The sequence below is a fragment of the Streptopelia decaocto genome, assembly GCF_964273445.1.
Source record: "Streptopelia decaocto genome assembly, chromosome: 1".
NCBI classification, from domain to species: Eukaryota; Metazoa; Chordata; class Aves; order Columbiformes; family Columbidae; genus Streptopelia; species Streptopelia decaocto.
The window spans coordinates 169,113,433-169,139,071 of NC_138663.1; the positions used below are offsets into that span (position 1 = coordinate 169,113,433).

Genomic DNA, 25,639 nt, shown 5'->3' on the forward strand with positions numbered 1-25,639 from the left:
AGTGCTCCCAGATCCCACAGCACGAACACGGATCAGACAACGGTCTTACTCTCATATCTCAGCTTAACACAGCTCATAATGGAGGTGATGGATAATTTTGGTAAGGCGTGACATAGTTGACATCAGTGCTTTTCTTAGTAGACACCGAAGTTCTTTCCTTCTGCCAGAAGCTTGTTCCACGTGTAGTCGTGCTTTCGATTCCACCACAGCCAGAAGCGGACACTGAGGACAGGGCATGACAGGGCAAACTTGCCGTGCTCCTTCTCGTGCTGCGCCCAGAGGGATTTCCAACCACCTCCAGCTCAGGCACCTTCTCAACCAAGTGTATTCATATCATCTCTTATCTGTGTTTTGTTTACCCATGTGATTTTCCCATTTAAAGTGTACACTGTTTGTGTGTGCTGCCAAATTCCTCCTTTCTTGACAAAAAGTGTAATTTCCAGTATAGCATCACCTGTAAGTACACTGATTGAAGTAACTACTGCTAATAACATAGTACATATTTTCCTTTTATGATCGTCTTAAGTACTGCTTGATATGTCTTAATGTCTAACATTCCTAAGGCAGATGTTTGCCTTTCATGAAACATTAATTAGAATCTAAAAATCAAAGAGGAGAAAAAATACATATGTATATATGCATATGCATCTGTTTGTCTGTGAACAGGAGATGGTAGAAACTTTGTATTAGAAAAAAGCAGCAAGTAAATATTTGAGGGCAAGTCTTTATCAGGAGGTTAGACTGGTATTTAAGCATATGAAAGCAAGAAATCTACTATGTTTTTATATAGTATGATTTTGGCATCTCACTAGCAGGTGAAGTTTTATAAACCATAATGAAAAATAATCCGTATCATATTATTTCACAGTTTAATATGTAGTGTTATAAGGATACTTTCACCAATATCCTGAATGGGAAGGTAACATTACACAATCTATCAGAAAATTGCCTTATGTGAAAAGCTACTACAAAATAAAGAAAACTGAGAGCTGGAAACTGGGAAATGCGGTTCAATCCCCCTTTTCAAAAAACATGTGGAATACCCGTAACGTGCCTTTTAGCATCTGAAACTTGAAAGTCTTAGCAGAAAGAGGATAGTTTATCTGCAGTGAGATTAGCTCCCTGAATGAGCACTGTGCACGTGTTCTGTCAGTGCAGAAACATGCCAGAGAAGCCACGCAAAGGTGTTGGCACCGCAGTCATCTCTGCTTCCCACTGTCCTGGCTGGGCAGCAGCTCCCTGGGCTGCCTGCAGTCCCTGCTGCCCTGTGTCACCTGCTCCTGCTCCTGCAGGTGACACAGGACCAACAGAAGGCCATACAGAGGGATCTGAACCGGCTGGATCGCTGGGCCAATTGTATGATGTTCAACAAGGCCAAGTGCCGGGTCCTGCACTTGGGTCACAACAGCCCCAGGCAGCGCTACAGGCTCGGGGAAGAGTGGCTGGAAAGCTGCCTGGCAGAGAGGGATCTGGGGGTGTTGATTGACAGCCAGCTGAACGTGAGCCAGCAGTGTGCCCAGGTGGCCAAGAAGGCCAACAGCATCCTGGCTTGTATCAGGAATAGTGTGGCCAGCAGGACAAGAGAAGTGCTTGTGCCACTATACTAGGTGCTGGTGAGGCCCCACCTTGGATCCTGTGTTCAGTTTTGGGCCCCTCATCGTAAGAAGGACATTGAAGTACTAGAGAGAGTGCAGCGGAACTCACAAAGCTGGCAGTCGGTCTGGAGCACAAGTTTTATGAGGAGCAGCTGAGGGAACTGGGGCTGTTCAGCCTTAAGAAAAGGAGGCTGATGGGAGACCTTATCACTGTCTGCAACTACCTGAAAGGAGATGGTAGCAGGGAGGGTGTTGGTATCTTCTCCCAAGTAGCAAGTGATAGGACAAGAGGAAATGGCCCAAAGTTTCATCAGGGGAAGTTTAGATTGGAGATTAGGAAAAAATTCTTCACGGAAAGGGTTGTCAGGAATTGGAACAGGCTGCCCAGGGCAGTGGTGGAGTCACCATCCCTGGAGGTGCTTAAAAGGCATTTAGACGAGGTTCTTAGGGATGTAGTTTAGTGCTGGAGTTAGGTTAGGTTATGGTTGGACCTGAGGGTCTCTTCCAACTGAAATGATTCTATGATTCTATGGCGTCTGCCTTGGGCTTGTGTGACCATGCTGCTCTGTGTGCTCAGGGGGTCCTGTCCCACCCGTGGATCCAGAGTCCAAGATTTTAAAGACTTGAACTACGCCCATAATTACTCACTTGAGAGCTCTAGTTTCTGTAAATGCTAAGCGGCCAAAACCCATCATGTTTCCTTCTGCAGCCCAGGTTCCCTTTGAATGCCAAGCGAATGCTAGCAGTCCAAGGATTTTCATCAACTGCTTATTACCATCTGAATGAAGACATATTATATTCTTGTTTTCTGCTATTATTTAATTGGCCTGCACTTTTAGTTACTACAACTGAAAGGCTGGCCCAGAAGCTTTGCATGTCTTATAAAGTAATAATTCACATTGCTAAATTTATACACTGCTTGTGTGTTTGAATATTGTATATTTATAACTTTTTTCCCTTTAAAAACTGAGGAAAAACTGTTAATATCTGCATGTTCAAAATTGGCCTAAGGTTGAGATATCAATGTCTGTTTGTTGGTTCTGTTCTGCATTACCAAGGCACATTGCCACCTCCTAAGTATTTTGCGTAGTAATAACTCCCAATCTTTTTTCTTGGCCTGTCTATTTATGTGGCTTTGTGTGTGTTATATGCAAAAGTATCACAAGAAGAAAGTTGCTGGATTTTCCAGTTGTTCCTTGTGTTGATTGCTTCTGTCCATGTTCTGAATCTCTTCATATAAGTTCTGAATTTCCACAGAAGTTGTGGTATTGGTGGTGATCACAGCCAGTTGCCACTGGAGGTGGTGATGATGCTCCCCTGACCCTTGGCCACGGGTTCCCATCCTCTCCCATGTGTCAGTCCAGGCACTTGGCAAAGTCCACTGTTCAGGGAATTCAATCAGTGATAGCAAGCAAGCTGCTCAGGTGGTTTTTTTTCCAGAAATGACTTATTGTGGGTCCCTGCACTGGCTTGCCACAGGAGCAGCCAAGCGCCAGTGCCAACACACGGGAAAGCAACTGGAGCAGGACTGTCCTGGTACGCCAGCTGAGCCAAATCACATCTTTCAACAGCCCAGAGCATGGGAATCTCAAGAGGACCACGGTTCGCGTTATGCCCATCTTTTGGGGCACGCTCTGACCTGCCAAGCCCCTCATCTGGGCTGACTGCCTGCTGCATGGAGCCAAGCCAGACCTGGTTCTCCTTCTCATGGTGGCCAGAATGGAGGGGACACAGCTGATATGTGGCTGGGTCTCAGCCCAAAGGGAAGCTAGCATTGTTTTTTTGGCAGCCATGGACTATTGTTAAGATGCAGTCATAAGTCTTTCATTTAACTACAGGGCCTTTCTCTTTGAGGAGAAACTTCTTTACTCTGAGGGTGCCAGAGCACTGGAACAGGCTGCCCAGAGAGGTTGTGGAGTCTCCTTCTCTGGAGACATTCCAAACCCACCTGGACACATTCCTGTGTGATCTGCTCTGGGTGAACCTGCTTTAGTAGGTGGGTTGGACTAGATGATCTCCAGAGGTCCTCTCCAACCCCAGCCACTCTGTGATTCTGTAATACGGTCTGAATGCTGTATAGGGGGGAGTTATGGTGGGGTGGGGTTGAAATTTGGGCACAAGCTGATCTGTACTTGTTGGCTCTGGGTCAGTCAGTGTGTTTTCCATGAGGTCTTCTGTGGGGCAGGCAAGAGACATCGCCAAAGAGCCTGAGCTCGTAGCAGGGGGGACAAGGAAGAGTAAAGGTGACAACCACAAGCATGAAAACGCAACCCTGGGACACTGTTTGGGTGTGTACGGCAAACAGCAAAGCGGCGGCTCACTGCACATCACCGGCTCCATGCTGGCCGTGTCAGCCGGTCCTTGCCCGGCTTGCTTGCCGGGCCATGGGCAGTGCCGGGAAGCTCGTACTTTGGTGGTCAAAGGTGACTCTGCATGTTTGCTGTGAGGTGAGATCAGGGGAGTGGGCTGTTTGTGGGGAGCAGCGACTTGTCACCGCATGGCATCTTGTCGGTGTGCAGCAGCGCTGAACACAGCTCACAGCTTTAATAAACATACTGTGGTCCCATGGCAGCTCTGCTCTGCATCGCTCAGAAAACTGGATCGGTATAAAAAGACCCGGTATGTGTTTTTTTAACAGTGTTACCGCATACGCCAAGGGCCTTTCCCAGTCTGTGTGTAGAATGGAGGCAAAACACCTAGGGGGCCATGGGCAGTGTTCCTAGAAAGGAAAAATAATCCTACATTACCAGAGTTGTTACAGTCTCTGTCTAGTGCAGTGCAGATCATGTTCAACAGAACTTGATGGCCATCTACTGGCAAAGTCCCTATCTGTGTTTTACCTTGCAGACTTTTTTTGCCTCAGAGACAGGAACCTGGCCATGTATGAGTTGCAGAGATGCACGTTTTCACTTCTAGCTGGAAATAACACAGTTGAAGTTTTGTAAATCATCCTGAAGGTTCCCACTGATTTCATTCATTTCACCCTATGAGCAGTACTGACTGCAGGTGTTGCAGCTGCTTATGGATTCAACCAGCAGTCTCCCAGGATTTCTGCTAGTGTAATAGTTTCTACGCTACTATAGAGAATACACTGGAAATAAAACAACAAATTAATAAATGTCGAGCTGACAGGTCAGAATCCAGTTTTCTTCTTTGTTAATTTATCTTTCGAACTTGATCTATCAGCAGTAATTTCATACATCCTGCAGTTTGCCTGGGCTGTTACCTATGGTGTCAGTCCTATTGCTAAACCCTATGTGGAGCTGTAAAGGCTGCCTGAGATCTTGGCCATCAACAAGAGATTGTGAGGGGCAGTTGCAGTCAGGAGAGGCTGCTAAGATATGCTGAATTTTTTAAATTTTTGTGGGTTTTAAAAAATCTATTTTACATGTTTTTAAAACACAATGTAAACAAAAAGAGAAAAGCTCAGTTAAAAAACAAAACAAAACAAACCCCAACCAACCAAACAAAAAAACACCAAAAAAAACCCCAACCTGTGAGTTCCCTGTCATGTCCATTCTCAAAGTCTTTGTACAAAGTGGTGCCATCAAACAGTAGTTTCTGGAGCCCTGTGCTGACCAGAGCCACCTGGTAGAACACTCTTGGCCTTTAAATGGCACAAAACACGGGTTTGAGGACTTTTTTAATGTCTCTCTATGTGGTTGGTGTGGTATTTTGTAGAATTTGCTTCAAAAAGAGGAGAGTGTCCCTTTACTGCTGCATGACCAAGGGAAAGAACCAAATCACCTGGAAGTTGCTGGAAGAGGGACTAACCTCAGGAAGCTCAAAAAAGCGCCTTGTGCTCTTTTTAGAGCATCCTGTGGTATCTCCATTTACAAAAATCACACAGCTTTTTAAGGCCGAAATAAGGCTGGTGGTATAAGGTGGGATCTGATCAGAGCAGTTCTCAGCAGTGAGGTCGTTTTCTTGTATGTGACAAACAGCTTTTTACAAGGTGTTGATCCTGCTCAAGGTTTGTTTTATCTCGGGGCTGGAAATTGCGGCAGCACTATAAGCTTGATCCTCCTCTCGTTTAAACGAGCTGTACTATCCAGGATCTGAACATCCTGTTACAAAATAGGCTTTTAAGACGGCTTGTAAATCACATAGAGCAAAAAAGATACACAAATATTTATTTTTAAGAAGATAAAGTTTTCCTGGTTTGAGCACTGGATTTTGTACCTTCAGTACTGAGCTTTAGGATTTGGTTGCCATATTTACTTTTTATTTTAGCTAGTGAGATGTTTAAAAAACAACCAAAGGAGTAGCAAGACTGTTCACGGTGAATCATTTAAGCCAAGATTTTTATTTGCCTTGAGATGCAGATGCTCCAATGCAATTCATAAGCCATTTCTGTGATGGCTAAACATATCCGTATTCCTGTCACATAGTTAAAGTGCTGATGTGTCTTACTCTCCTGGGGACTACTTTTTGCTAGTTAATGTTGATGTTATGGCTCTCTGTCCATTTCTTCCTCTATTTCAGAAATAGCCTGCATGCCCGTTTACACACATTGTATTATAAGCAAAAATAATTAATCTGGAAAATCTCTGCCTGAAGGTGGAATATGAATGTATATCAAATGTTAAGAAAAAAAGAGGGCTGTCAGAAAGAGAGTGCTCCATTTTATTTTTTTTTAATGGTACTTTAAATTAGGTTTGAACTGTAAAAATATTTAAACAAAAAGAAAAATGCATAATTGAACGACCATGAATTCAAGGCTGAAAGATTCGTAATGCAGTGAATTGGAACATCAGTGAAATCACATGCGAATGGTTCGAGATCCTTTATGCAAAGTTTTAACCTGATATAAATAGTCCTCAGCAAATTCCAGCAATCTCTAAAAGTCAAGTTTGTGCCAGAACAGCCACAGCTGTGACAGCAGGGGCTATTGTAAGAGAAGGCTGGAGATTGGTATTGACACAGGAGCTTCACAGCAGATGCATCAATGTCAGTGCTGCTTTCAAATGCCTTTCTTACTACCTTAGCTTCCCCAAAGGTTCTTGCTTACTACTTTTCCTGATCAGATCCAGTTTCTTTTCCTCCAATCTATTTTCATTTGACAGTTACAAATTCTTTCAGGAGAACTGGGAACTTGAATCGTAAGCATTTAGAAGAGCTGGCTGACAACTCTCATTTACCTTGAATGTCACTAAACCCAGGAATGTGGGGGAAGCCCGAGAAAACTGATTAAAGCCAATGTTGTTCCCATACTTAAAGTAGCTAAACCGGCTTCTATAACTGTAGATGAACGTGACTGCTGTGCAGTGTAACCATAATGGGGTTGATAAGCAGATCAATTACTAATGATGTATAGCTGAATAAATATAATTAATGGAAGTTGATGAGGGTTTGGATCTTGGCATACCAGGTCGATAATAGTTTATGACCCAGGTTTATCTAACTAAGGCAAGTTGCTTGTTGTAGCAGGCTTTCTTCGAGTATTAGACTTGGTACGCACTGTGTTTAGAAACTCAAGCAACATGACATTTTTGTTTTAATTGCTTAAAATTGGGATAACCAATAGGCCTTAGGACGTTGCTGTAAATTGAGTATCTCTGATGAGCACTCACGTTTCTATGGGGATTGTTTGCTGGCCTTGTGCCAATAAACTTTTTATGTATCAGTGGTCTGAAAGGAAATTTATTGACTTGCAGGTGATAAATTGAGAATTGTTAAGTAAGGAATTGGAAAAATTGCTGCTGCCGGGTGTTATGGATCTCTTAGCAATCTGCATGCAAGCAAACAGCAGGTGTTTGGCCGAATGCGAGGATCCATAGTCCAGATGTGGGTACTGGAAACACTTTTTCATAAAAGATTTCAGGATTGTTATCTATCTAAACTTGTCAAAGAGAAGCCTCTGTATAAAATGGAGTTTATATATAACATTGTTTGGAAAGCAGGGTTCAGTGAGCTTATATCTGAACACGTGATATAGAGATAAAGCTCAGATGAAGTCAGGCTATTACATTATTGGAGCAGCATTTAAGGATTGGGGTGTTTTCTCTGGCAATAAGCACTTCTAAATCAAGACTTGCATTATTTCATACCACTAAATACGCTGTAGTTCAAGCACAAATTGTTTCAGTGGACCATGTTGTAGAAGAGGAAATATTTAATTAATTTGTTAAGGTAACTTCTGTCACAGTGATATATTACAGCTGATCTTTTGGGGCCCAGAGTATACACCATGATCTTGCTTCATTTTTCTGCTTCTGTTCTGTTTTCTAGTTCAATTTCACCATTCAGTATTGAGAGCACAAGGCGTCAGAGAAGGTCCGAGTCTCCAGACTCCAGGAAGCGGCGCATCCATCGGTGCGACTTCGAGGGATGCAACAAGGTGTACACAAAAAGTTCCCACCTGAAGGCTCACCGGAGGACGCACACAGGTAAGACTTTGCTGGCACTGTGTCTGCGGTTAAGACAAGCATGTTCCTTTCTGCCTGATTTAGGACATATTGAACTCGTCATCCTACACTAAGAGCTAAAGGCCAACACCTGGATAACAGAAATGTCTGCGGGTGCATCAGCATTGGCATCCTGGTGCAGATCAAGAGTGCGCTTTTGAATTGAACTTCCCTCTCATCCCCATTTTGCAGCACAAGAGCAGTGTCAGCACAAACCAGGCTCTTTTCAGATGAAACTAAATGGAAAAGTGGCCTTCATGAACACACCTACTGTGGTTCAATGAGCAATGGGTCGTCTTTGCTCGGGACCAACCAGAGCTAGTCCAAAGAAAACCCTCAAGAAGAGCATAAAATGTGGACATGGATCTTCAGCACCATTTTTTTTCGCTCTACAGACCTGCTCCTTTTGAGCTACTACGTGCTTTTACAGGTGTAGCCTTTGAATGCTAGGTGCTGCTAAATGCCTTAAGTTCAAATGTAAATTCCAGAGCTCAGTGTTTCATTCTGGAGGCTTTTAAAGGCACCTGCCACGTACTACAGAGGGAAGTCAGTCGCTTTATGAGAGCAGGTTGCATAGAGGTGCAAGGGAGGTCCCAGTCAGCGATGATATGTAACATTTAATGAACTCCTGGTTTCCTTATTAACTTTACGGGCTATTACTAGTCTACATGACAGGCACATAAGGGTCGTTGAAGCAGTCACAGAATCACAGAATGTTAGGGATTGGAAGGCACCTCAAAAGATCATCTAGTCCAATCCCCCTGCTGGAGATGAGGTTACACAGAAATGTGTCCAGGTGGGTTTTGAATGTGTCCAGAGAAGGAGACTCCACAACCTCCCTGGGCAGCCTGTTCCAGTGTTCTGCCACACTCACTGAGAAGTTTCCTCTCATATTTAAGTGGAACCTCTTGTGTTCCTGCTTGTACCCATTGCCACTTGTCCTATCATTGGTTGTCACTGAGAAGAGCCTGGCTCCGTCCTCGTGACACTCACCCTTTACATGTTTATAAACATGAATGAGGTGGCCCCTCTGTCTCCTCTTCTCCAAGCTAAAGAGACCCAGCTCCCTCAGCCTTTCCTAATATGGGAGACACTCCACTCCCTTAATCATCTTTGTTGCCCTACGCTGGACTCTCTCCAGCAGTTCCCTGTCCTTCTTGAACTGAGGGGCCCAGAACTGGACACAATATTCCAGATGTGGTCTCACCAGGGCAGAGTAGAGGGGAAGGTGAACCTCTCTTGACCTACTAACCACCCCCCTTCTAGTATACCCCAAGATGTCATTGGCCTTCCTGGCCCCAAGGGCACAGTGCTGGCTCATGGTCATCCTGCTGTCCACCAGGACCCCCAGGTCCCTTTCCCCTACGCTGCTCTCTAATAAGTCATTCCCCAATTTATACTGGAACCTGGGGTTATTCCTGCCCAGATGCAAGACTCTACACTTTCCCTTGTTAAATTTCATTAGGTTATTCCCCGCCCAACTCTCCAGCCTGTCCAGGTCTCACTGGATGGCAGCACAGCCTTCTGGCGTGTCAGCCACTCCTCCCAGCTTCGTCTCATCAGCAAACTTGCTGATAGTACACTCTATTCCCTCATCCGAGTCGTTGATTAATATATTGAATAGTACTGGTCCCAGTGCTGACCCCTGAGGCACTCCACTAGATACAGGCCTCCAACTGGACTCTCCCTAATTGACTGTGACTCTCTCTGGCTTCTTTCCTTCAGCCGGTTCACAGTCCACCTCACTACCTAATCGTCCAGACCACACTTCCTCAATTTAGCTGTAAGGATGCTGTGGGAGACTGTGTCACATGCTTTACTGAAATTAAGATAGACCACATCCACCACTTTGCCATCAACCATCCACCTCGTTATGTCCTCATAAAAGGCTACGAGGTTGGTCAAGCACGAATTCCCCTTGGTGAAGCCATGTTGACTGCCCCTAATGGCCCTCTTATCCTTGATATGCCTTGAGATGGCACCAAGGATAAGTTGTTCCATCACCTTTCCAGGGATGGGGGTGAGGCTGACTGGTCTGTAATTACCCGGGTCCTCCTTCTTGCCCTTTTTGAAGACTGGAGTGACATTTGCTTTCCTCCAGTCCTCAGGCGCCTCTCCCGTTTCCCAAGACTTGGCAAAGATGATGGAGAGTGGTCCAGCAATGACATCAGCCAGCTCCCTCAGCACCCCCGGGTGCATCCCATCTGGACCCATGGATTTATGGATGTCCAGATTGCCTAATTGGTCCCTAACCCAGTCCTCATCAACTGAGGCAAACACCTCCATTGTCCTGCCTTTCTCTGAGGCCTCAGAGGTACGGGGCTCCTCAGGACAGCCTCTGGCAGAGTAGACAGAGACAAAGAAGGCGTTCAGTAACTCTACCTTCTCTGTGTCTTCTGTCACCAGGGCACCCACCTCATTCATCAGTGGGCCTACATTGCCTCTATTGTTAGTCTTATCTGCCACATATTTGAAAAAACTCTTTCTGTTGTCCTTGACCCTTCTCGCCAGGTTTAATTTTAAGGAGGCCTTAGCTTTCCTAGTTGACTCTCTACACCCTCTGACAACAGCCTTATATTCTTCCCAAGTGGCCATCCACTCCTTCCATGATCTGTAAAGTCTCCTCTTCCACTTGAGCTTGCCCAGCACTTCCCTGTTTAATCCTGCAGGTCTCCTGGCTCCCTTCCTTGACTTCCTATGTGTTGGGATGCTCTGATCTTGAGCTTGATAGAAGCAGTCCCTGAACACTAACCAGCTATCTTGGGCCCCTTTACCTTCAAGCAGCCTTGCTCATGGGATTTCTCCTAGCAATTGCTTGAAAAGGCCAAAGTTGGGCCTACTGAAGTCCAGGGTTGTGATTCTGCGAGGTGTTCCTGTCACATGAGATCCTGAACTCCACCATCTCATGGTCGCTGCAACCAAGGCAGCCCTCAACCTTTACTGCTTCAACCAGACCCTCCTTGTTAGTGAGGATGAGATCCAGCAATCCACCTCTTCTAGTCAGCTCCTCTACCCTCTGCATCACAAAATTATCATCAGTGCACTGGAGGAAGCTCCTGGACTGTGGCTGTCTGCCACATCAGGGTAGTTGAAATCCCCCATTACAACCAGGGCCTGTGACTGTGAGGCCGCTCTCAGCTGTCTGTAGAGGCCTCATCAACTTCCTCACCCTGATATTGTGGCCTGTAATAGACACCCACAACAGTATCACTATGACGTGTAGTTGTAATTTTATGGTGGATAAACTCAGGAGTGGCAATTTGAAGTCATCAAGAACAATTTAAAAGAGGATTGCTTGGATGGCTAGAAAGGCAGTGGACGGAACGCTCTCAGTTTCAGTACTGTTCCTTACTCTGCTGCTTATTTGCTTAAATTAAATTTATTGATCTCTCTGCTTTTAATGTACTTCAGCGTTCTTGTAACTCCTTGGAGAAAAGATGGTGTTTATCTAGCATGTAGCACAATGTTGTTCTTTGCTGAGGATCTGCTGGCAGTTTCTGTAGTGTGATGTACTCTAAAGAGTATGAAATATTTTTTAAAAATATTAAGTGGTGGCTTCTCTATTTCAAATGAGGCCACGTCTCCATCACTCTTTCCAATATGTCTTTTGGTTGGTTGGACTTTTGTTGACAGGAATACTGAACAAGGCTCCATCCTAGTATCCCCTGCTAAACCTATTTCTGTAAGGTAAGCGTCCCTTCCTTGAACAGCAGAAATGTTCTGGTGATCTGGGAATTTCATTACATTTCCCTCCAGGCCAGGTATTCTAGTTTCTTCATATCTTCCCATTAATGCTTGTGCTTTCTCCTTTGTCTTAATTTATCGTGTCTTTTCTTAATTGTTTTTTCTTCTTCCTTATTCTTTCCCATCTTCAGTGTAGTCTTTCATCCCTAGCCTTCCAGTATATTTTATATACCATTTCCCTTTCACCTTGTTCTCTGTCATTCATGTTTTGCTTCTTTTGTCCCCATCTAACACTGCTCTGTCCCTTTCCTTCTCCTTTCCATGATTTCTAAGTCGTTTCCCTGTTCTTGCCTGTATCACCCTTTGAGCATTAGCTGTCTGTGGCAGATGAGAAGGCAGAGAGCCCAGCAGAAGCATGAAACCAGCAGACTTTTTGGTTTGAACCCACAATACCACTTATGTGCTTGTGCCACAGAGGTCACTCTTTTCTAGCCTGCCAGCCCAGGAGTGTAAGCAAACACTGTGTAGGGAGCTGAGTTACAAAACCAGATGTGAACAACCTCAGAAATGTCACACCCAAGTTAGCCCAGAAATACAGATGGCTCTTCTCTGCTGTGACATTTTAAATCACTAAGCATCACATTTGTCATGAGTCGGTAAATCATTAGTGATCTCATGGCTTGTGGGTAACGCACACAGGTCAGCCTTAGATAGTCTGCACTGCTGAATGTCACACTGTGCACTTAGGGTGCTCAAACCGGGGCACTGAAGGCTTGAAAGGATGTTGGTAATTAGGGCTTTTGCAGCTGTAACTCTCCAGCAGCATGCAGGGAGTTTCTGTACCTGCTGTAATCATAGGATCCATCTCCTCAGCCTTGGTTCCCTGGCAGCTGGGTGTCTGGGCTGCACTATCTGTCTGGGATCTCTGGGTAGTCAGAGAAGAGGGATTGGCACCTCTGGGGCACATTATTCCCTCTCCAGGTAGACACAGGGACTGGCTTGCAAAGGTGCTTCTCTCTTTCACTGCTGACTACAGAGTCAGCCTGGATGCCTCCCTGTGAGCTGGCTGAAATGAATCCCCACCCCAAAGGCAGCTGCCTGGAATATTTTGCCGTCATCCTGGTTTATTCCTTCAGGGAGAAAAGAAAGATAATATAAAATCAAAAACCTTCATTAAATGGTCACCTGTTAACTGGTTTATGTTGTCATGTTTTCACGGCTGCTGCAGTGTAAGAAGTGTAGTCTAGAGAGAAGGTGAGCACTGAACTTAGGCAATGGATCCAGTGAGAAAATCTGTATTGTGCTGTTAAAATTAAATGTGTTTTACAGAACTCTTCTCAGGTCTTGGTAAGAAGTTGGTGTATAGATGTAGCATTGGCCATGAGCATACTCCATGTAATAATGTCATCTTTCTTACATTTTTTATCTTGGCCTTTACTTTTGCTTCAGGCAAAAGAAGTTAATTATTCACATATGACCCACAGTAATTAGTGTGCTGTGTTGGATAAGTATAAATGAAGTATGACAGCTATGCACGCAAGGGTGAGCAAGTTTCAGTAGGAAACTTTCTGAGAAAAGATCACAGAAACTCAGCATTGCATAATCTGGGCTTTTTTTTTTTTTAGACCGGTTGATCTTGCTGACAGTCGTTTAGCTAAGCAGGATGTGTTTGAGAGCTATATATATAGTTTTTTCATTGACTATATATGCATAGCCACTAAAACATTCTCAGTTGTTTGGATCTAGGAGGAAAAACAATGCGGTATATTGACAGGATGAACAACTTAGTTGGTTGGAAGGTATGCTTCTTTTAAATGTAATTAAAAAAGGAAACAAAATATTTCAGACAGTAACAGTTACATTTAATTATCTTTGAGTAGCTCCTAGGTTTTTAAAGTATACTATCATCTAGCTCCCCAGTACTTCTCACCAATATCCTCAAAACTGGATGTACTGGTGTGGGCATGACATCCACTGGAGGGCGAGCTTGAATCACGCATCGCCTCTCCAGCCAGAAAAACTGCAGGTGAAACCTGGAATCCTCGGAGCATTTCGTAAATCACAAGCACTGGTATTAAATTTCTCTTTCTAGTATCAGCTTCTTCTTGTTGTTTTGCCAAATTGTCAAATGGAGCTATCAGGAGGTATCGGGTGTGATGGAGAGCCTGCGAGGCTCGCGGGCAATCCCGCAGCTCAGGTTTATCAACTCCTTCCGCGAGGAGAAACTGTGAGAAATTGGCTCACTCGGACTTGTGTTGAGTTAGTTTCTGCTTCAGTGAACTTAAAGAAAATCACTGATGCGTGACTCTACAAATAAATGATCTTTCAAAATAGACAAGCCAGCAGCCCTGGGTTGCATTCTCAATCTGCGTGTGTCGGCGCTGCACTGGGGGAAGGTGCCCGTGTCAGCCCCGAGAGCGGGGAGAGCTGCAATTCGCCTGCTTCAGTTTGCTGCTTTTACCTTGAAGGTGGAAACAGAAGCAGTGGTCGTGTTATGTTATGATACGTAATGGCTATTTCAGGCCTTTTAGGCAGTACTAAATTTGCCATCGACACTTCCAGTAGGACAGCTGAACATTGCAGACTAAGTGGTACTTGTTCCTTCCACTGTTTTTTTTTTTTCCCCATCAAAATTTCACTCTAAAAGTATTAAAATTTATCTTAATGAATTGCTGTTTCCTTTTCTGCTAGCCCTCGTTTGTGAAAGATCTACAGACTGTTCTCTCTGAAGAGAGGTGATGAAAATTTTACATACTTTATATAAAACAAACAGTCAAATCATGCCCTCTGTTGGGAAGCTTGATATTGATTGTAAAAACTAGACTTAAATAACTGGTCAGTGAAGCTGGTGAAACTGGAAATCATGGGTCTGTGAAAAATGTAAAATGCATTAAATAATTTCATTATTTTGGCATAAAGCAGGCAGATATTTTCATGCCATAAAACTGAGAACATGCATCTTGACCTCCTCTCTGGTTCGCTGGACGTTTCTGAAATGTCAGCGGAAAGCTACAAAGTAATTTAAAATGTTTGCAATTTCCCTGCAAAATTTCCCTTGATTTGTCATTATTTTTCAGTCATCTGTAACTATAATGAAAATAGGTTTGTAAGCTAGATATGGTAAAGGTAGCAGAACAAAGCCTTTTGGTCACGACGTTTATCAGGTCAAATGCAAGGCAATAAACTCTGGGCTGAAATAATACCTTTCATTATAGCCTCAATCAGCATGATAGTTGTGGATAAAGGGTGTGTATGGAAAGATGAGAGGACAGGGAAGTCTGTTCTAGGGAGAGAGAAGAGGGAAAACAAGAGCAAACATCCAGGACCCTTTGGGCTACTTGCCGTAACAGTGCAAGAGACATTAGAAAAGGAAAACACCTTTTGGATAGATGACAATGATCGTATGAAAAGCACACAAGCCCTTTTTTTGTTCATTCTGGTTTCAGTTGCCTTGTTAATGCGTTAAATAATGAAAAGCAGGATTACCAGAAGATGGCAGGTTCTGGCTGCCCTCAGAGACACCGCGGGGCAGTGGCTGCTGGCGGTGGGCGACGTCCCAGGGCACACGTGTCACACGCACCCGGTCACGGACAAATTGTCCCACTGACCAACCGTGGGCCTGAAAACCACTTTCATTTTTCATCCACAGGCTACTCAGTCTGCAGATCCTAGTGTGCAATGTTGTGTGTCAACCTGAACCATGGGCCTGCTGGTACCAAAGCTAACCTTTGCATATCATGACCCAGTTTTCATAGACGTCATCTGTCTCTTCTTAAATAGGGAGAGCATGTAAATTTGAGGCACGTTATGTAAATTGAAGAGGCAAATTATGCTGTCTGTTAGATGGCCTGGTAAAGAAAAAAGAGACTTGAAACATGTATAATGGATAGAACATGTGGAGGAGATTTAAAGCTCTTCTATTTTTTCTAAGTATGCAGAGTACACTGGGTGGTGTGAATGTGTCCCAAAGTGGTGACTGGCATGGGACTGTGACCTGAGAAATCTAACCAACCACATAGTCATTTAAAGGGAGATTTTGTTTGTCTTGGATTTCACATCTAAAATTGCCCGCAGCTAAATCTAGATGTAGCTCATTGTGGCTACCCTCCTACCGTATGGAGAAGCCCAAGGAATTTAAAACATTGTGTGAATCATCCTGAAGAAGTCAATAAAGAAAGAAGTTGCTTGCTTAATGCTTATGTGGGATGTCATTTTACAGCGTCTGATATGGAAGAGATTGCTCTCTCTAACCTCCATAGGGTTTTATTGTAAAAGTAATCAGCATTGTGTATTTCTGTGCGACCTTATTTCAGTCAGTAGTTACTGATTCCTGCAGGAACGTGGCAGAGTGACTTTCTGAGGTCAATGTCAGCAGAAACCTGGGACTTTCCAGTTGGACTGAAGCGGGAATGGATTTAGTCTGTGAGCAAAGGGCATTGTATAGCCACAGCCGTGGCTTTGCTCCCACCTCCGAGGGGTGGAGGAGGGCAAGGGCTGTAACCAGAACACCTTTGGAGGTGCTCAGATTCTGGGCTGCGGCTGCTGCTTTTCACCCCAGAGCCCCAACCAGCACCGGGTCTGAATTGCCCTTCTCAGTGCTGCTGCGCAGGCTGAATGGCCTCCAGGCCAAATGGATTTTTTTTTAGTGTTTGGAGCTTTGTCCTTGATCAACGCCTGTATCATTCCTGAGAGATGAGAGCAAATACCTTTGCCACAGATGTAATGACGCCTATTTGTCAGTGTCAGGGGGTCTTCAGCAGCGTTACGTGGAGACAGTAAACATCTCAGAAATGTGGTTTTGTACCTGAGAAAATGACAGCATTTCCTCCCCAGGATGTTCCTTTATACCGGGGTTGAGGCACCACCCTAGAAAACAGAGGGCTAGTGAGTACACGGGTGTTTTATGTACTCTGTACTTTTTCAGACATTGCATTCTTCTCACTCAGTGTTGCTCCACATATTATTTTAATATGAAAGGGCCCCTGTCATTAGTCTTTGTTCACATTTTCCTTTGAGCAATTTCATAGCAAGCTTAAGAAGTCAGAGGTACCAAAAAAGTTATTTTTGCTCTGTAGGTTTTAAAAAGCTATTCATTACCTGTTGTTTTCTTAAGGTCTGTTCAATGTCTTTTGCTGGCTATAAGTTCCAAAGAGATATTTACAGGTTTGTAATCCCTTCATTGGACAAACATTTGGAGGAAGCAGCATATTTTAAATAGTCCTTCTGAATTTGACTTGAACTGGTTAGATTTTTGGCCTGCTTTAAAATTAACACCTCTTTGTCACCTGCCCTCCAGACTCGCTCTTCATAAGCCCAGCTTCTTTTTTTCTCATGTCCTATGTGCTCCATAGGCCCTTGTCCCAGAGCTCTCCCTCCTCCATGTAAATCTGACGGGTGTAAAAAGCTGCAACAACAGGTTCACATGCTGTTCAGAAACTGGGAATTTAGACAAACAAACCCAACTGAAAAATTAATTTGCTTTAAATAAAATAGGAGGTTCTGTTTGTATTGGGTGATGCTTTTATTTTTTAAGAAATACTTTATTTTAGTGTTTAAAATTTACTGCCAGTTTCAATAAACAGCAGAGCTTTCCAATGTGGAAACCAGTAGATTTCATGGAAGTCTTCACTTCTAGCTTTTCTGCTCTTTATTCATGCAGCTTCTATTTAGAAGATAAACAGATTATTTAATAAATGGGGCTGCTGGAGCCTGAGCCTGTTCCCATTGATGTGACTGGGTTCAGATTCCGGGACAGAAATATATTTAAAAGCAGATGTCTGCTGGTTCAGTGTGTACCAGGGTGTAAAGCCGGACTCACCAATGCCACCGCAACCCAGTCAGGTGATGTTCAGTACTGGGAACCTCTGGATGTTCTGAGATAGTTGTCTGAGTCCAGCTACTTACGGGCAGGTGTCCATACCACAAAGAGCTTGTACATCCAGTTCTCTTCCAATAGCCGCTCTGTGGAAAGTTAAATGATTTCATTTCTGGCACATTTCGCGAGCTCTGAATTCACCTTACACACGGGGAGTCGTTCCTCTGCATTGTAGGTCTGATGCTGTGCCGATATGGAAGAGCGCCCACGTGGTTATTCCAAGGCACTTTGATGGGAAAGCAAAGTCTAATTGCCTCTGTGATTGCTCTCAGTCTCTAGGTTATGAAAAATATTTGCAACAGTGCCCCTTGACTTCATAAATATGGGGTGCATATGTGTTTTGTCTGTGTGTGGCACGAGGGAATAATGATGATTTCATTATGCAGAACAAAATTTTCTCTAAGTAAACCATTTAGTACTTAATACTCTACCTCCAAAGAACTGTAGTTCATCTAAGGTCTCAGGCACGATTGTGGTCTACCATGTGTAGCCCTGCAGTGGCATGAAGGCGAAAAAGACCTTTCTACTCCCATTACCCCCCCAAGAATGCTTTCCCAGATGTTGCACCCAGACCTGGAGAAATAAATACGCACTCCCGGGTTTCCAAGGATGTTAACTCTTGCAGCCCCCTCCATCCGCGACAGAGGGAACAGGACAGCAGCTTGCTACTGAAATGTCCATTACCGGGGATAACCCGTGTATATCGGGAAGCACATCTGGAGTTGCTCATGCCCATCCTGTCCTTTCCAGGGCAGCCTTTGATCAGAAACATGGTTTTTGAGAGCAGAGCATGCTCAAAATTACAAGTAAGTTCCACAAAAGCCTTTTTTTCATGTTATATTCAGGTAGAGGCAGAGCCTGAAAACTAGCGTTTTCAGTTTTCATTTTTTGCAAATAAGTACTTAGAAAACTGAGGAAATGTTACAGAACTTCTTATTTCCTGGGAAAGGAAAACTGTCAGATGGCTCCTGTGTAGGACTGGAGCTTATTTTCTGCACTTCAGTGTTTTCTCCATGTAGAAATTTTGTGGTGTCTTCGTCACATTAATGATCTTTTCCCAGTTTCTTTTCCCCCATCATATATATGTTTGTCAGTTAATATTTTTCTTTATTATCATACGTATTTATTCTGTATTTTATGGTGATGATTGAAAAAAAATGGTATCTCTTCATTTGGGAAGTTTAACTCCATTCACAACTCATTTTCTCAAATGGGAGTTGGGTTTTTTACTGCTCCGTTTCTGCGAGCAGCCCAGCCCACCAGGTTCTCATCCTCTGCTTAAGCCTGACTTCTAGCACAGTGCAAACAGTCTTTGTTTGTTTGTTTCTTTGGGGGTTTCTTTGTTGTTTTATTTTATACAACTAGGGAACGTTTAACTTTTATACTTAGAAACATCAGTATTGCTCTTGGTAAATGTGGTGGAGCAATCCCTGGAGCATCCAGGAGGAGTGATGGTGACAGGATCAGAGGCAGATGGAGAGGGAAGTGTCACTTGTTTGGCGTCTCCCCCGCAGTTATGGACCACAATGAAGGGAAGGTGTTCTGTTTGGGGAGGCCAGACTGAAACCCAGGCCTACAGCACCCCAGGTAAAGAGAGTCAGTGTGCCCATCTGCTGGCACCCTCTGTGCAGCTGGTTGCTGATGGTAACGCGGATCTGTTACATCACCTTTCCCAAATACTTTCATGAGACGAGGCTGCCGTAAAAGGAAAAATCTCAGCCTTCCCCATGGCACTGCAAATTCGATAATCCCATATGCTTGCTGTGGCTGGAGGGAAGAAGAAAACTTCATGCCATCTTCCACTGCATATGTAGTCCCATACATTTGCTGTGGCTGCAGGGAAGGAGAAAACTTCATGCCATCTTCTGCCCCATATATATTTTTAAAAATGATATATTAACTGTATATACACTTAACATATACTTAAATATTTCTATGTGTACAATGTCATGCAGGAAAAATTTATCAGGAAGGGTGATAAAATATTATTTATCATCTACTCTCGGGATTTTGTCCAGCTTCTGGATTCAGGTGCAGAGGATGAGCCATTTTACATTTTCCAGAATTGTATTTGTTCTGTTTTTACAGGAGTTATATTTATTGTTTTACATCAGCAATGCCCTTGGCAATGTACATATCCCAGAGCGTTAATTCATTTGTGTCTCACATAGTACCAGGTTTGTCCCATAGCAGGGCAAAGTCTTTGTGCAGAAGCCCAAAAGAGAAAATGAGGAAGAAAAGTTTCTTTGATTCCCCCTCTTCATTTCCCTCCTGTTTGTGTCATGACATAACACAGCTGAGACGGATGTAATGGATTTGCCTTCTTAAATTACAGAGAATCGAATTTTGTGAGTCTGGTCAAAAAGGCTTTTTTGCTGGGATTTGTGTTAAAATCGCAGTGAGCTGAGGCAGCTGCATACCTGGTGGGGCATGTGGGACAATATGAAAGAGAGCAAAGAGAAAAGGTTGCTGAAGACAACAGTGGTTGCAAGACCGCTGGCCTTGCAGCAGGAGTGGGAGGAAGGTCCAGGATGGCAACCAGGACCCAAGCTCAGCAGTGCAGTGAAATGAGAAGTTAGTTGTGTGTTGCCATGTGGGAAAAGGACTCGTGCCTGAATTATCTGGAAGTGGAGCTTGTAAATAACCGGTTCAAGAAGAGCTGCCCAAAGGGTGATAAAGTTCTGCTTCTTGTTTTAAATTGTAGGTTGTCACTGTGTTTTTGAATTGAATAAATGGTTTTGTTCCCAGTTTTCACATTAAGAAACCATGTCCCTGGAATAAAAAACCTGAATTTCAAGACGTGTTACAGTCAGCACAGTATGTTCCTGTTCTGCCTATAGAAATTATTTTCCCAGACTTTCTAAACTGATAAGAAACTTTCATCTCTTCCCAGAAAGATATTTTATTTGTGTATTTTAACAGTATTGAAATGCAAAAGTCAAATTCAGTGTGGTCATCAAAGACATATGGTGAATCGGTAACTTGGAAACAGAGATCCCAAATGACCTTCTGAAAGACATCTAAATAATTGAATTGGACTTTCACATCAGAATGACTGAAAATATTTCAAACTTCTAAAGGGATGAAGCCAAGATCTTGCAGTTTCATTACAGAAAGGTGTTCCCAATATGTCAGTCATAACATTGCTGTGCATTTTCTCTGCAGTTTTGGGAAGGCTCACTGGATGCTCACTGGGTTGCTTTTCCTACCTGCAGAATGGACACGATATTTGTTCCACAGTGCCATTATGAAGACAGACTTTTAAGAAGTATTATACTTATTGGAAAAAAAAAAAATGAGCTTTATAAGGCACTTGGAAGTTGGAAAGTGCTTTATAAGTACTCTGGTATTTTTTCATTAAAAATTATAAAAATATCACACCAAATATAAGAGTTATTTTTCACTTTCCCCTGTGTCTAAAAGCGAAGCTGCCCTCTTTCTCTGGGAGTGCCTGAGGCTGCTCATTATCAGATAGTGGTTTTGCTGTAAAAAGATAATTTTCTGCCTGAAGTTGCTTATTTTTAGTAGAAATGCAAAATCTAATTAGCCATCATTTGTGGTTTCCAATTTATGATCCTTTCCACAGTCCCATCAGTGTAGGCGCAGTGTGACCGTCCCGTATGTTACAGAACAATTCTGGTGTTTACATGGGAGCTGCAAACAGATGACATAAATCTACACCTTGTATGATAATATCCTGTAGCAGAAAGCAAACCGGGAACCACCAGGAGATGTCCTCAACCCTGCAAAGCTGCAGATCTGTTGACTTTGACTAGAAGATTTAACATCATCAGACAGAGGCAGAGGCATGCTTGCTGGATTATTTCTTTTTGTTTTTCAACTTACTATAGGCTAAACCCTTAGGGCCTCACTCTGGTTTTGTGTGGGGAATACTCCTCCAAGAGTAATGGCAATAGAAACTGTGTATAAAGATGTGGCTGTAGATAACAGGGCTGGGCAAGTGCCACCTGTTACACCATAAAAGTTTGGCTCAAAACAATTCTATTTCATCAGTGGAGTGAGGGACGGCATCTCCCCTGTGCTCCCACCCTCCCAATTTGGAAACTATAGATGATATTTCATTTCCAAGTGATTTTCTAGCCTTGTCCTTCTCAAAAGTGGAATATCAGCATGTGACTCTTTCACAGGGTGATGAAAGCTTAAATACAGAAAAATCTGGCCCATCCCCCTGAACAGTCCCTTAATATGTATTTTCTAGTTGATTCTTATTTGGAATAAAAATGTGACCAGTATTTTAAAATGTTGAGCACTGTTGCAGGAAGGGGCCGCAGAGAAGTGATGTAATAACTCAAATTCATGGTAAGAATTACATGTGCAGAAATATTAGGAAGACAGGAATCTCTGGAGAGGACACAAATGAGAAGGGACGTAATACCAGGGAGAGAGGTGAGTTTATGTCAGAGAAAGAAATTGGTTTAGAACTTGATCACTGGGATGTTTTCTGTCCAGGTAGGAGATGGTGTTACTTCATCATTACTTAATGACATGGTTGCCAAGAGCCTGCTAAACTCATGAATAAATGAAGCTTAAATAACACACAAATGAAAGGAACTGCAAGTGCGCGGGGAGTACACACAGCATCTGCAATTGCCGTAAATAAAGTTTCTTGCCTAGGGAACATTAGCCCGGCTGTTTCCTGGAGCTCCAGAGCAGTTTGCCTGCTGGCAGAATAACCCGTAACTATTTACATGGTGGTTTTGTGGTGCCTGTCTTTGAAGCATCTGGCATCAAATACCACGATACCAGCTAGTTGATGGGCAGAGGATAACTGCCAAGGAACGTACCATGAGGGAAATTCTGCCCAGGGTAGAACAGACCCCAGTCCCTTCATCTGTTCCATGGCCTGGTCTCCTGCTGGCACACACATAGAGGTTGTTTGGGTTTTTTTAAGGAATATGTGAATGTCATCGGGTAAAAGTTTTGAAAGAGATTTATTTCCTTGGGTGAATGATCTTTCAGATGTTAGAGTGTATGAATAAGGGTGCGGGAAGAGAGATTTTTGGCTGTGGGAAGGATTGGAAAATTTTGGAAGGATTGGCTTGACAGTGGTCATTGTTCAGCATTATTAATTCATTATTTGCTCGAGTTTAAGGAGATTTAATGAGTAACTGTTGTAACTATGTTCTTAAGTGCTTAAGTGAGAGGACTCATAGTAGGGTAGGAAAAACAGTATGCTAAAAGTAATTAAACTAATTTCGATTGTGCCATCTAGAGTACAAAAGGCAAAGTTTTGGAGGGCTCTTAGAAATAGATGTTTTGTTAATAGAAGATTAAAAAAAATACTAGTTCCATTTGAGATTTGAGTCATACCTCTAAAACTTCATAACTGACTTCTACAAACAATAGAAAATACTAATTTTCTGCAGGGAACTGTCTAGAAGAACTTTTTCATGCTCCAGGGTCCTCCTTGGTCCATATAAATGCATGCCATGGCATGCTATTCACTGTTCATACTGTCCATGTATTGTGAGACAGGGCTGTGGAATAGCATCAGAATACAATTTTTCTGTGCTTTAGGATCTTTTTGTCAGTTCTCAGGACAAAACAATAGAGCTCTCAAAGACAAGTGCAAAAGTAGAGGGTCAGCTCCCATGAATACATTCACAGCTTCAGGCATTTACTGTTAAATGGGTAACTTCTGTAACTCTAAAGCCTTAAAGATTCTGAAAACTGAACTAACGGGGTTTTGTCTTCTTCCAGTTTTCTTCTTCTCCTCGTGCAGATTGCTGCAGGTTCTTATTCTCTTTCTGCAGCTCTTTTGACTCCCGTTGTCTAAAAACCGTGCACTGTTTCATCTTCTCCTTCATTCCCGTGTTTCCACCATCCTGGGCAAGACTCACCTGCTCTTAGAGCTGAGGGAGAATTCAAGTGTCGGGGTGCATGACAGTAACTCTGCACCCTTGCTCCCATGGCTGCCGAGCCATCGAAGGAGCTGAAACCTGCCCACGCTTTGAACCTGAGAGTTTCTTAGATACTTAAACTCAAGGGCTCACAAAGAGGCAGAAGCATCTGAGTCAAAATGGTTTGAGTATTTGACTTCACTGCAATCCAGTCTTGAAATGGCAATGTATATATATATATATATATACATATGTGTCTATGCACTAGGGCTAGTTTCTTCCAATTAACGAACGAGTTTTGTCCACCTCCTCACTCACCCTTTTCTGGGTTGCTGAGGTCCAGCCTCTCTGTGTTGATTATACCGAGAATTTCACCTGTTAGTGCTCAAGTTGATCAGCCAAAGCTGGTGTGTGCTATCTTGGCACCAGATTCCCATCCACTAGCAGTTCTGCTCCTGCTGGTCCTTTTTTCATCCTTTGAACTCCTGGATCTTCTGCCTTTTACAAACTCAGTGGTCAGTCTTCATGTCTGGGATGTTAATAAAAGGTTAAGAGTTAGTATAGTATTGCCTATGAAGAACATTTTTTTCTAGCACTTTTCCATCCATAGATAATGGAGGTGTTTAACAGAAAATTAATATTTTTATTCTTCCCCTAAAAATTAGGTTTGCATAAAATTTTGTTGATTATTCTTAATGAAAGATCATGCCTTTCACACTTCACAGTGGCTTTTTTAAGGTGCATATGAGTGAATGTCTTCAGAGTAATGCTGCCTTGCCTGTTTTTTTCCATCTTATGGCTATACACATGTAATTAATTGAAAATAATGAAAGGTCTTCTTAGATTGAGCTTGTAAGAGCAAATTTTTTTTTTTTTTTCCCTGTAAATAGCTTGAGAGGAATGTGGTTAGTCCTGTCTTGTTCGTGTAGCTCTATAGGGGCTGGGTTAGCAGGACTCACTGAGGAGGGAGGCTGGAAGCAACACCTCGGAGCTCCAGCTGAGTGACCCGCGCTCATGTCCTTCCATCAGCTCACTCGCTTTTTACCCAAAGTGTTACTGTTTAAATGGACGAACAAACTATTTCTGATGTTTCTCTTTCACCAACCATCCCTCCCTGCACTGGTTCTCCATTTGTATTCTGCCAAGGGAAAGAAGATCTGGGATTTGTGTAGCAAAGAGGCCATTGCAGGGGAAGGATATTGGGGCAGAGAGCGACTTTGAATTTCAGATGCTTTTAAATAAGGATCCAGAGCTTAGGCAATACCTCCTCATTTTGCTCTGGAAGTCTCTGTGGTCAAATAAACCAATTGAGGAAGTATCCAGAGTCTAATCAAAAAGAGACTTTTTAAAGTACATTGAGGATGGACAGGGCAAGTGCTCCACTTGGAAACTCCTGATGCGGTGTGACGAGGCCATTAGAATGGACCTCCCAGGTCGAATGGGGAGGCTGCTGTATTATAGCACTGTTTGTGGCAAGGGCACATGTGTAAGACAGTTTGGTGTTGAATCTGAACACATTTTGTCACATTTTGTCATTGGCAAGAGCGTACAACCCACTATCTGCCATGTAGCTCGTGCCCATCCAGCTCACGGCAGCTGCCCGATTCCCGGCGCCCAATGCTCTGGCCACCCAGTGCACGCTATTTGGTGCTTTGTGCTTGGCTGAGGACTGTAAAATCATCTAGGCTAAGTTGCTGCTGGTGCAGCCGTGGGTTGTGGTCACCTCAGAGCCTGGATTGCTGGGTTCTTCTCACCGCAACTGTTCCCCACCCCGGTCTGACATCAAAACTGCAGCAGAGCCCAGATGGTGCACAGAAGGTACCGACCCAAGGAGCTCAGATGTTGCTGACAGCCCTGCTGACATGCTTGTACAGCATCCCATTTCCTTACGGAGGCACCCGTGGCTGTTTCAGCTGGACTTTTCAGGGCTGTTTGAACTTTGTGATGATATTCTTACTCTGGAATTTTCTTTTGAAACCGAGAGCTCTCAGCAAAGCATTTATTGACTCGCAAAAAGACGCACGGAGGGAGGTGCTGCCTACGACAAAGCAAGTGTTGTGTCACTGGTTCAATCAATTGAAATAGCTCCTTGCAAGCTGCCTGTGATTCAGAAGAGATAATAAATAACTCAGGAATGACTGTGCCTGGCGAAGGAAATAGTTGTTTCAGAGATGCTTTTGTGTTGTCCTGGTGGTGATTAGCTGTTTTCCAAAGGGG

General features: G+C 43.4%; 1 protein-coding gene across 8 annotated transcripts in view; it reads left to right on the forward strand.

The window, feature by feature from the left end:
• The window catches only part of KLF12 (KLF transcription factor 12), a 255,559-nt gene that overhangs the window by 219,537 nt on the left and 10,383 nt on the right, over nucleotides 1–25,639 (forward strand). For all 8 annotated transcript variants that reach the window (XM_082063806.1, XM_082063805.1, XM_082063809.1 and 5 more), the window contains one exon: nucleotides 7,827–7,984. In XM_082063806.1, the coding sequence (XP_081919932.1) occupies nucleotides 7,827–7,984 (158 nt within the window). The remainder of the gene's footprint in view (nucleotides 1–7,826; nucleotides 7,985–25,639) is intronic.